This window comes from Orbicella faveolata, unplaced genomic scaffold, assembly GCF_042242905.1.
Source record: "Orbicella faveolata isolate gen_17 unplaced genomic scaffold, um_ofav_v1 contig_46, whole genome shotgun sequence".
In the NCBI taxonomy this organism is placed as follows: Eukaryota; Metazoa; Cnidaria; class Anthozoa; order Scleractinia; family Merulinidae; genus Orbicella; species Orbicella faveolata.
Window position 1 is genome coordinate 4,279,826 of NW_028301576.1, and position 12,974 is coordinate 4,292,799.

Sequence of the window (12,974 nt, forward strand, 5' to 3'; positions counted from 1 at the left end):
TATTATTATTATTATTATTATTATTATTATTATTATTTTTATTAAATTACTCAAGGAAGTTAACAATAAATTTTAAAATAGTTCTAGTTTTACCCTCTTGTTCATCAGTCTCTGAGACCACGTACCGCAGCAGAGGAAGCTGCTCTCAAAACCATGATGAACTGAAGTGTTTAAATAACTTGTGGATAAGTTCTTCTACCATTGTTTTTAATAGAGATTACTATGAATATAACACTAGCTTTAGGACAATGTACGTGAGAGTGTCTCGAAACGGAATTTGAAGGGTCACTGGACTTTGACTAACTTTGCTGGAACGAATGGGACAATTTCGATAAGTCCTTGATGGCGATTGTTAGGTCACTTGATAATTTCAAAAAGGCAATCCGTGAAGCTACGGAAGCATTGAGTATTTTTTTCCTTCTTTGAACGCCTTTCTTGTGTTTCCCACAGTTGCTAGGCACGTACATTTAAGTTCGGCAAAGTCCGCCGTCAAGTCCGCACGGATTATCCATCTGTGCCCGCGATACACCAAACGCGCGTTTGTGACATGCTCGTCATACTCAAAATGGCGGAAATGGCTGTTCGGTGAATTGTGGACACATTTTTGTTTTTATCAACGCCAGTCTCGTGAAATAAGGCATGGATAATCCAAGAATAGGGTCTTTAAATTCTCTTGCAGATTATGGACTTGGTGAAAGTGACATTGAAGATTCTGATGAGGAAGTAGAAAGCAAAGACAATCACGTCAAACCGATAGTTGTGCCGAGACCTTATGTTGCTCAAGCCAGAGTGACTTCAAGTAAGCTAAGTGTAATGTGTGTGGTAAAGGATTTGTTTCTGTAAGCCTATGGAGACGGCTTTCAAGAAAGATCTAGACCAGTGCGTGCATACGTATACTTTTACAATACAGTGTGAAAGACAAACATGTACAGTCTACATGTCAGAAGGCTTTAAGCTAAACATTTCGAAAGTTTGAAAAATCATTTGATTTGAAAATACTCCTACTTTGATGAATCGTGCCCGTTTGTGTTTTTGGACAAAGATGTAAAATTCCTCCAAACAATCATTTGCTTGACTAATTTTACTCAACATTTATCATTTCCTTTTACCTGATGAGGATGAGACAGTGCAGAAATGATTTATAATGGTAATAGGACTGAGTGGAGTCCAGTTCGGTCTGTAATCATACGAGTGATTAACAAAATCAGACAACCACGAAGCGGGAGTCCTATTTGTTAATCACGAGTATGATTACTGACTGAATTGGACGACGCGAAGTGCTGTTACCAATTGATCAAAACTATGACAAAATTCGAGGAATGAACAAACCATCGATTTAGTGCTGAACGATTAAACGTCGTTATGAATGCTGAAAAACACAGCGGTTTACTCAACAAAGTGCACTGAAACAGCACGCACAAAATGACAGGTACTGTCCAATTACAAGTATGATGCATACACTGTCGAATGCTCAAATTGGGCTGCTGATGGTCAATCACATTCAAGAATTTTGTTATAGTTTTGATTAATAATAAAACAGTACTTATTGTGTAATAAAGGTGCTCGTCTGGTGTCATATGATGATGTGGCAGAAGAGGAAGAAGACGCCGGAGAAGGTGCAAAAAATCAGGTATTCTGGGTGTACTACAGTCGCACCCCTATTAAGTAGCCCCATATTAAACGGCCACCCCTATTAGGCAGCAAGTAATCAAAGTCCCGATGAGGGTTTTTCTATTATTTTTACCTCTATTGAGCAGCTTCTCTCCATTCTCCTGAGGGTGGCTCTTTAATAGAGGTTGAACTGTAATTCATTTGATAATTGGCTCTTGGCTGAGCAGGAGGTCTGTATGGGAGAATCTTAGGGCTTGACTTCAGTAAAAGACCTTGGGGCCAGCTGGCTCGTAAGTTTTTAGATTTGGTCACTGGCACAAATTTTTTGGTCTTGAAAAATTTGTCAAGGGCCAAAAATTTTTACTTGAAAATTTCTGCAGTAAGAACAATATTTCATCAATAAAGATGATACAAATTACACCATGTTTATTTAGGGAAATAGTTTCTTATATATTTAGGCCTCAATACTTATGCTCAGCTTAAGTATTCAATCGTTTTTGGAAGCCTTTAGTCTCTTCCTTGTATTTTCTGTACAAACAAAACCAAACCAAACGCTACATCTCAACATAAGTCGTAGCAAACAAAAAAACAATTTCAACGCTGAAATATGCCTTCCTTATTCGAATTGGTTTGATCATCTTTCTTTTTTTTTTGCCATTTAAGCAGTTTATTTCAAGTTGAAGTCTTTGAAGCAATTCAACCCATCTTGATGAGTCATGCTGGGTGGGAAATTCCATAGCGTGTCGACATACTTAATACAGCAATTGAATTCAATCGCAAGCGGGAATTAGTACAAATGTTGAAAGTCAAAAGCGGGCTATTTTTGTTAAAGCTTGAGATGCATTGAATGATTGGAAGAGAAGTTAAATTTACATCAAATGACCAAAATACTAACCGCTTTTTGGAAAAGTTAAAAATAGTTTAACATGTTTCAGCGAGACAAGGAGAAATCCAATATCTACAAAAAGAAAACACAAAATGCTAATGTGTGTGTCTGAGGGTTGCGTTTCGGCCGTCTACGATCTACCATCAATGTATTTTATTTCTTTCACATGCTCTTTAGGAACTACAAAATATTGCCAATGAAAAAGAAAACTATAATTTCATTCATGAGAAAGCTGCGACAAATATACAATCGCTACATGCATTCAATTTCTGTTCAATAATAATGTGAGCTTTCGTAAATTGAATTAACTCCCTATTCTTTTCCTACAACATACAGCTACTAAATTGTAATGTGAAAATGAATGTTATTTTTTTTTAAATGGATAGATCATGGTTTACAATCAAATGGTAAAGAATTTTTCTTTTTGCAAAAATCTCATTTTAGGAACAAATGTCACTTCCAGGATACTTTCAACCAAACATGTAGATAGCTGATTCACGATAGTAATTATAGTAAAGGCGGTTTAAACGGCTTTTTCATGAAAGTGATAAGAAATTAATTTATCTGTGCATTCCTGGTGGTTTACAATTAACATTAATTGATTCCATCGTGGATCTTAGGAAATGAAAAAAGAAATAAATACATAAAATAATAACTTGAAATTGCGGTGGCTAGACTGGCGACCGCACATCAAAAGTTAGTTGCCAGCAGACAAAATCCAGTTGCATTGGCTACCCCACAGGTCGCAACGTTGAGCCCTGAATCTTGGACGAGGTTGTGAGTACAGACCAAATGCAGTGAGGTCTGTAGACACGACCAAGTTCAAGATTCTCTCATACTGACCAACTAAGCTCGTTTAATAAAATGTCTATTATATTTATGGGACAAAAGGAAAATTTAATTTGTTTCATGTAAATTTTTTTTTGTGCTACTGTACTGTAGCTGACATTGTGCTTGCAAATGTTTATGACCTGAACTTAAATCTGTCAAAGTTTGCTCATCCTCTCTATTTTTTATCTCATCAGGCTTTTTGGTACTTCCATACTGATTTTTGTTGATGTTTTTTTTTTTTGTTTAAAAGCTAAGTGAAAAAACAACAGAGACAATTGAGGACACAGTCACTGAAGAAACAGGTAAATGTATGAAAAACATCAGAAACTTAAAATAATTTGAAAATGATATTGACTTTTTTTTCAAATTTTATGAGTTGTTATAATTAAGTTTCCATATAACGCGCGCTCTGATTGGCTGAAACAACGTGCTTTATCAGAGAACAGAGCACGGGTTGATGACGGTAAGTTGGCTTCCAAAATTTTGCTTCGGAATTTTGACAAATTTGACCCAAATTAAACATCCCCTGTGTCTCAGACAAACGCACTGGAAGCGAGCTATTTTTCTGCAGTAAATATGGCTCACAGAGACCATTGTTAGCAACAGTAGTGTTAAAACTGTACTAAAATAACAAGTTTTGCTAGATTCCCGCCGACAAAACATGTACAGCTGCAGCGAAATAAACAAATTCTCAACCTAAACAGTGCTTCGATAAAGACATATTTGTTACGAAGGCAGAAATTATACTAAGAAGTAAAACAACGACAGAAAACAGCAATTGAACTGTCTCTGTTTATGATGAGAAGCTTTATTTTTGTAAATTTACAATTAAAAATGCTCATTTGCTTAAACAACACTTACATGCAGTGTAGTAACGCTCGTTCTTCGGTCATCTCAGTGAAGTAAACCGACGAGTGGTCAGTGCAAAACTTGCTCTGATATTCTCTTCTGTGCTCGGAGTAGAACCAGTGGGAGCCGTTAAGTCTTTCTAACTTTTACGCTAGTTCGGGCAATCTTGCTGCATGCCGCTACAAGCCGTAAATAACTGTAGCTCCTTTCAAATTCAACTCGGCATTTCGCATTTTCATCTACAAGCTTTGGGCTCCGCGTTTCGTAATTTTCACTGGAAAAGTGCTCGTTTTCATGGGCCACAATACGGCCGGATTCCTCTGGACTATAAACCTTTACCTGCCTTTAGATCCGTATTTAAAAATTAACTTAAAAGAGAACTTTGAAGGCATCGTTTTTCTCTCGAAGGTCGCTCAAGCTACTCGAAACTGAAAGCTTAGCTGAAGTCCAGTTTGTGATTGACAGCTGTCGCTTCGTTAGCCAATCAAATTATTTGAACAATTCTAACAAGGATTGTGATTGGCTTATTTTAGCGTGCTTTATCAGAGAACAGTGCACGGCTGACGCCACTTTTGCTCGTTTGGAAAATAAAGTTTGGTTTGAAAATTCAGCCGAATGCGTGGGGAAATCATCTGATTCTTTATCATAAAACAAATAAAGAAGCCTCGACTGTGCTCTGTTCTGTTGTAAAGCACTTAGGAAGCGGTAGAGCACTCGAGAAGTAGGGAAAAACACTCGACTACGTCTCGTGTTTTCCCCTACACTTCTTTCGTGCTCTACCACTTCCTGCGTGCTTTACAACAGAATAGAGCACAGTCGAGGCTTCTTTATTTGTTAATTAAGTATATTTATACTCATATTGATCAGAATTATGTGTCAACGTCTGGGCACATGTACTACAACATTAATATTTAGAGGTCTAGATCTGTAAATTATGGAGTTGTCCCCAAAGAGACGTTTGACTGTTATGTTAACTCATATTTTGTTTGGTTGTTTCAGTAGCAAGCAAAGGAGATGAAAGTGAAGATTCTGTGGTAGTAAAACCTTTGACACAAGAACCTGTGGTAAGGACATTTTTTGTAAGACTGGTATGTTTTTATTTTCAAATTACAGAAGTAAGCTACCAGTCTGTGGTTTTACACCTTGAGGATGTTCATGCCCACCCAAAATGTTCCCACGGACATATTATCCCAAAACTTACCATGAAGTAAGGTAAAGATCATCTTTTGCCAACAAGCCCCCCCCCCCCCCCCCCAAAAAAAAAAAAGGAAAAAAAAATGTAGAGTCACCGTGCTCATTTTTGAGATACAGTTAGGCCTATACTTGCTTGTGCGTCTTCCTTAGCTCATGCCCTTGGTGTATGTTGTGGAATGACATTGTGACATATGCAGAAAGGATGCGCAGTAACAATGGGTGTGGACGCCCTTAAATGTATGGTCTTTGAGAATTGCACCATTCAGAGTGTGCTTTTTAGCTCTGCAGTAAGAAATTGTACTTTAAAAAGTGTACTCCATAAATGAATATATGTATAACAGGTACAATACCTACAGCTACCTACAGTAGTACATGTAGGTTTCCAAAGTGTAGTGTTGAGACTTGCAAGTGAGCTTTGCACAAGTTGGCCAATTATATTAGAGTTATTGTTTGTGTATTTATGTAAGCAAGAGAATAATGTATGAAAAGTTTACAGTATGTGAAAGCCAACATGCACATGTACATGTAATGCTCAGTGAATGGAATTAAACTATGAATTCTTTTATTTTAACTGTGGCTCTTCACAAAGTAATAGCAGTCAAGACATGATCTTTAACCAAATGGACACAGTTTTAAAATTCATGTTTCAGATGACTTGCATCCATCGTGAGTTACAGGAAAATCACTTAATTTATAATAATTTTTTTCATATTGATCAGCATTCTTTTGTGATCACAACTCTGATAGATGCAGGTTTATTATGATACATGCACTTTAATTTTAAATTTAAAACTGTTTGCAATGCATAGATTTAATTGTAGAAGGTACAGTTTATTATCATGGTACACATCTCTACAAAAGACTCATTAATTTATTTATTATTAATATATTGTGGTTTTGTGCTTTTTAAAACTTTTTGACTGTCAATGACATGTTCATATTTTAATTAGTTATTTTAACATTGCTGTAAAAGTTAATTGACACAAGCATGTACATGTACATAATAAGACTGTCAGTATTATTGTTGGCATAAGAAATGTTTTTGTTTGTTGTTGTTACCAGTTTTTTATAATTTTATGTGGTAAGTAGTTACACATGTTCATTGTATTTGAATGTTATTCTGTAGATAAGTGATATTACAGAAGCTTCAAAATCTGAAGAAGAACCTGAAAAAGGTGAATCAAAATGAGTTACAGTATTTCTCTTTCCAATTCTTTTGAACAGCTGTGCATTTGCCTTGCATAATTATCTTACTGATACAAACTAATTAAAAACACAGCTGTAGGTCTTACATGTAATACATTTTAGATAGTGGCAGTCTGTCTGCAGGAACAAAATTGCTAGCAACATTGGAAACAAGACATTAAGACTGCATTACACTGTTTTACATGCTGTTAAAAAAATGTTCATGGAGTCATGGAGTCATGTACTCCATCATTTGTCGGTTTAAGTTCATAATAAGTTTATAGTGTCATTGATGTAAAGCATGTGTGTTATGTCAATTATATTATATGCATGCTTTATTAATGATATATTGCACACTGACTATGTCATGAGTCATTGGATCACTTGCAATTCTTGGAGAATGTATTAGTTTTTAAAAATATTAAACTAGATCATTGGATAATGTAATTTGAGAGTTTTCATTAGTTTAGTCATCATGGGTTATGAGCCATTATACCATGCTCTACAAATATAGTATGTAAGCGTACAAGTCATGATTTTTGGGGGGCATTTTTATTTTAGTGTAGTTTTCTATATTTTGCAGGCATTTTTATTCCACTCGTGCTTGTTGGATGCGAGATGATTATAGCCAACTCAGCACTATGCGGCTCATTGGCTATCTACCGTCTCACATCCCACACGCACTTGTGGAATAATATTATCGTTAAAAGGAAATTATCAGCATGCTCCTTGTGCATTATTAATAAATTTGCATGCAGGCAAGAAGTTCGAAAAGAATTTGGCTACAGTACACCTTGTGCTTCTTTGTGACTTCTCATCTGTGTTCTTGAAATTACCTGGTGCTTAGATGTAACTCAGCTTTTCACTCAGATGGACTAATGCATTCCATAAAAATAAATTTTATACTTTTTTGTTGTTGTTGTTGTTATAATTCATTATTCAGCTGAGCATCTGGATTCTGCAACATCAAACCAAATCCCTGCTACGGTGATGCCACAGTTGCCACCTGAACCTGCAGGACGCTGTTCAAACAAACTTCAGGTTTTTAAAAGAAGACTCTTTAGTGTTTGATTTGATGGATGTGTGCATGATTACCAGGATGATGAGCCATACATTCTGCATGCAGTATTTTATCTCTTGTCTGAAAGATGACAAAGTTAATTTCTTCAAAATTACAATGATTTGTAGACATTATAATGTATTCTTGGGTTAAGTCTTTCATTTCCATTATATACAAGTGTCATTTTGTGATAATGAATATCAGAAAAGAGAAGAAAATATAAAAATCAATTTTTTTTTTTTAGAGACTGATGTGAAAAGTCTTAAGCCAAAGACAAATTGAAACCATAAACCACCCTTACCTCCTCCCCTAGGGCTTCTGTGGGGGGTTGACAAAGTGAAAGACAAGTCAAAGTTCTGTGCTGCTAAGGTACATTTAACATGAAAAACATACAACAGTGAGCATACAGTACTAAATATTTGGTATGTTTCTTCTTTACAGGAGAAGATTATGAAACTCTTGGAAAAGAAACACAGAGGAAACCTTGATTTAAATACCAATATACAAAAGAGGAAAGACTTCAGAAATCCAAGGTGAGTACATGAAAGGGATCACATTAAGTATTGTGAGACATCCATTCTACAAGTTTTGTCAGGATCTTGAATTCTCAGTTGCCTTATCTTATGAAAACAATAGAGAGTTTTCATGTAATTTCCTATACACCTGTACGGTGTATGCTGATTGTTGTGACTGCAGAATTTTTATATTCTAAAAAGTAATTACAGTAACTGGTACATGTAGCTCAAGAATTATACTCAGGGACTTAATTATGCAACCATTTTAAAAGTCAAGATAAACTTTGGAAATTTAGACAACTATGCCAAGACACTTACAACGCATGCACTATTCCCTGATGATGAACACTATCACATTACACATGTCAGTTTTAGCCAATTAGACTTACGGAACACATTTTGGAAACATACACTGTATAATATTGTTAATCTTTTAGCTTTAACCAATTAGACTTACCAAAAATATCAATTTTGTGAATATTAAATAATATAGTTAACTAGCATGTACAGTTCAACAATTATTTATACCAATTTATTGTACTGTTATTTCAGTATTTATAAGAAGCTGGTGACATTCCTTAATATCGATGAAACGGGGAGCAATTATCCGAAGGTAACAACTCTGTTTGATGTAATCCACTCATTTTGATTTCATACACTGAGCACTGTACATGTACCTGAATACATGATTATCAGAGTCTGAATGCCCTGTAACGTTGGTTTGGCTAATTATCCATTATCCTGTGCATTATGTTTTTGTTTCTTTTGTTTCTTTTTTCTTGGACGAAAATGCCACTGGTCAACTTGAACTAAAAGCGTAGGCTTCATGCATAAAGTTAGATTTGTATGCAAGAAAGATGAAAATAGACCTCTCAAGAATTTCCATTGTAAGAGCAATGTCCATGACATGGATAGTAAAATACATGTAGTTTGAAGGTCTACATTATTTTAGGATAGACAATAAGCATTTAATGACTGGCCACAAGGGAAACTGTGAGTTTTGTTTCCCTGGGACCCTCAATGTTCCCTGAGGCAAAGCTGAGGGGAACATTAAGGGTCCAGGGGAAACAAAGCTCATTGTTTCTCGTGGGCCCAGTCATTAAGTGTTTTGTCATACCTCCCAACTCAACAGCAGAATAAACTGCTAAAAAATTATTTGCTTGCCTTGACTGGTACGTAAAGTTGCCATGGTTTCAAGGTGCACAACCTGATCGCCTGTGAGTCGAAAGTTCAAGTTGTTTTTTCTCTAGGTGTTTAGTGGGTTTTGTTCACCCTGGGGAGTTAGTGAATTTTGACCCATGACACGTGACACATGCTCCCGCAATTGAAAAGTCTCTGTTTTATTTGCTGCTTTTTTCTTTTTGTTACAGAGTTTGTTTGACCCAACATGTTGGCCAGAGGAATCGTACTATGAAAATTTATGTGAGTGAACGCACTCGATACACTGTAGTTGGTTAAAACGCGGGAGTTAACAAGTAGGACTTTATCCCCTTGGGTAAACCGCACATTTTCATTTCCATGGAAACCTCTTGTTTTGCGCTCATATCTACACTGTACATTTCACCAGCAGTGGTGAGTGATAAACAGAAAGGATATATTCAGCTGAGAGCCTCTCTTTTCTCGGGTATTTATCAATAAGAAATATATTACACGACCGAAAATTGCTTCCCATCTAGGGGGAAGTAGAAATCCTCCTAATCGCATTATGATGCTGAAAGAGGAGATAAGCGTCGGCCTGATAGGCCAGTAGGCTCGTATGCAGACTTTACCTTACCTTAAACGTAATGATTTGTTTGTTTTAGCTAAAGCTCAGAAAGAAGCGTACGAAAGAAAGGAGAAGGAAAAAGCAAAACAGGCCAAGACACAGGTTAGTATGGACAATTTATCAATTTAAGGTAATAGGAGAATTTCAGAAAGTTGGAGAATCTGTATGCAGTCGAACTTCTCCACAATGGCCACCTCGGGGACAGAAAAGTGGCCGTTGTAGAGAGGTGGTAGTTATGAGAAGGTCGGGGTGCGACATTTTTGTCTTTAAATTGTAGCATGTAAGTACGTACTGTAATACAATCAGAGACAGAAGCCAAACAGAAACAGAGACCAACGACGCGCGGTATGGATCAATTTTCATCATCTTTTACAATAAGAAAATGGGGCCGTGTACCTGTATGCACCCTTTGTTGCTGGTTAACAGAATCCCCATTGGATCTTCAAGTCAACTTGGACGTTGAATTATCTTTTTGTTTCTCCTCTGCAGGTCGAATTCGTATCAGGAACAAGGAAACCCGCTTCAGGTACAGTTCTAGTTTATAGCAGTCTGGCTGTATCTCGGTTTTATTTCTGGACTTTTATTGTAAGCAAGTTGTATTTTGAGCTGTTGTCCTTTGATATTAGCATGTATAGAAGAGACAACTCGCTAATAAAACCGTTATATAATAATAATAATAATAATAATAATAATAATAATAATAATAAGATTTTTATAAGCAAAGGTTTTGTAAAGCATAAATAAGTAAAACTTAGCGATAAGAAAGAACAACGTTTCGGTGACATCGTGACACCATTTTCAAGTTCAAATGCAGAAAGATAAACTGTCAGAAAATTCGGTCAAGATTAACATACTTCGTAATTACATAACATTAGACTAGATTAGATTTATGATTTATTTATGTTTGTTTGTTTGTTTGTTTGTTGTATTCTTTGTCAATTGATGCCATATACTCTGCCGTGGTAAAGCATAGTAAAATATACCCAGTACTTTGACCTTTTGAACTTTCTATTCAAACACCAGTAGCGTCTTTTCTGAAGTCTTCTCTTCATTCATTCATCAGGAGAGGAACCAAAGAAAAGAAAGAGCAAATGGGACGTGAGTGCTGTGCCCGTGCCTCCAGTCAAAATTGCGACTCCACCCACAAAAGCAGGAGTCCTGGGACCCAGTGTTACCTCTACCAGTGACGTCACGTTCGCTGCCAAAAAGCCAAAGATCTTGTCATGACAGCGGACAGCGCTGAAAGATTTTGAACTGTATAAACAAACTTCTCCCTATAACTATTCGGGTTGATGAGACCCAAAGGGCAAGACTTGCCGGTGTAAAGTTGTGCTGAAGGTGATCCACTTATGTGTTAATAAATGTTGGAGATAAATTATAGCCTGGGTAGCTGGCGGGATTTTGCGCGAGTGCTTTTGTTTTGGCGACGAAGCCGAGCGTGACGGGAGAGATGAATCTGCGAGAGAATTCGTTTGGAATAGGGTTGAATTTTCACCCGTACCTTCTCCACCGAAAACAGCAATGGCTAATGAGCAGCAATGGGAATAACCCGTGATTATTGTCCACGTGATCTGTTTTGATTAATCAATGCAGCAAAATGTCCCAGGCTTCGTCCACACCTCCGGTGGAATTTGAAAACGGCGTTTTCACTCTGAAAACGCACCAAATATTTTCCGTCCACAAAAACACCCCGGCGAAATTTGAAAACGCAACAATCACCGGTCATTTTAGATGTATGTTTGAGGGAAACTCGGGCAGGGAAATCACGTGGTTATCGTTACGTCATCGTTTTCAAAAAGCTCCGTTTTCAAAATGTTTTCCGTCCACGCTAAAACGCAAAGCCGGCGTTTTCAAATTCCTCCGGTTTAAAGAGCGTGTAGACGGTAGACCTAACCATAGAAATAGAGCTGCGTTTTCAAATTCCTCCGGTGTAGAGTGGACGAGACCTTAGTGGATTATTACAAAAATTTCCGCTAGGTCTGACACAGGTCGGCCTGTTCGAGGACTCTACCTATTGCCAGGGGATAATGACACTTGCAATGTGTATTGTTTGAAGGGCAATTCGTTCACCTTATCACCTCAAATCCTGTCTGGTCTGTGTCAGGCGGTCGACAGTTGGACGCAGCGTAAGAAACGGAGAGAGAAAACAACAGGAAGTGGTTTGGATTTAATTTGCTTTCCCGGAGTATTCTTTCTCCCCCTTTTCCCTGAAGTCAGTTAAACGCCATGTATCCCTCACTTCTCGATTTAGGATGCGCTTTTGTCGATGTCAACCAGGTGCGACTGTATCGATAACCTCTACCGCAGGAGCCTATCACCCTCCTGCCTGCCGATGTTCGGTAAGTGATCAGCCAGCCTGCCGCTCCTTGGGCCCAAAAGGCAGGTTCCTTTCTCTCCTCTTTCATGACCAGCATATACATGTATATGACTGTATTTCTGAAAACTGTCAATTCTTAACACCAAATCCGTCCCCCGTATGCACTTTGATTTCATGACTCCTGAAGGCCTTAAAATCACTCCAAGCTAAGAGAAGGGCAAGAAAAGGAAGATGAGAGAGTGGAGGAAAAAACAGACGGACTTTCCTTTTAATTTCTCTGTCGTCTACTTTGGGAATAGTCTTTGGCGAGGAAAGAACGCTCGAGCAGGGCGCGATTTCTTTAACATGGTTTTCATAAATCCAGACATAGATATGTTTTTAGTTTACTCTTTTAGAAGTCCTCGGTACAGCGCTCAATAAGCGATATGCATGATGGTGTCATTTGACTACAACTACCAAAATCCTTCACTTTTTCTGTTTCTTATGCTAATTAGGCCAATTGTTATTTAAACCCCACTGGGAATTCAACATTTAAGTAATAAAGAAAAAACGAAAGGAATTCTGGTAGTTGTAGTCAAATGACGCAATCGTGCAAATCTGCTATTAAAAGAGTGGGAACTGCGATTGGCCTAAGCTCGATTTCCAGCCGTTTCTGTAGGAGGATCAACAACCGGACTCCCAAAACGGCTGGAAATCGAGCCTACGATTTGCAAGGATCCACCCAGGGAGAGTGGCACGAAATGAACAGAACCGCTTCAACG

The 12,974-nt window shown here is 37.4% G+C and overlaps 1 protein-coding gene across 2 annotated transcripts; it reads left to right on the top strand.

Moving 5' to 3' along the window:
- Positions 1–524: 524 nt before the first annotated feature.
- On the top strand, positions 525–11,271 carry LOC110051029 (SAP30-binding protein-like). 2 transcript variants are annotated; one of them, XM_089277149.1, is made up of 12 exons: positions 525–799; positions 1,560–1,630; positions 3,579–3,630; positions 5,180–5,241; positions 6,498–6,546; positions 7,500–7,597; positions 8,058–8,149; positions 8,684–8,744; positions 9,502–9,553; positions 9,934–9,998; positions 10,386–10,422; positions 10,960–11,271. In XM_089277149.1, the coding sequence occupies exons 1-12, from the start codon at positions 640–642 to the stop codon at positions 11,121–11,123; spliced, it is 963 nt and encodes a 320-aa protein (XP_089133275.1). In that variant the 5' UTR covers positions 525–639; the 3' UTR covers positions 11,124–11,271. The 2 variants fall into 2 exon arrangements, with proteins under 2 accessions (XP_089133275.1, XP_089133274.1); XM_089277148.1 differs by having other exon boundaries at positions 526–799; positions 5,177–5,241.
- Positions 11,272–12,974: the final 1,703 nt, after the last annotated feature.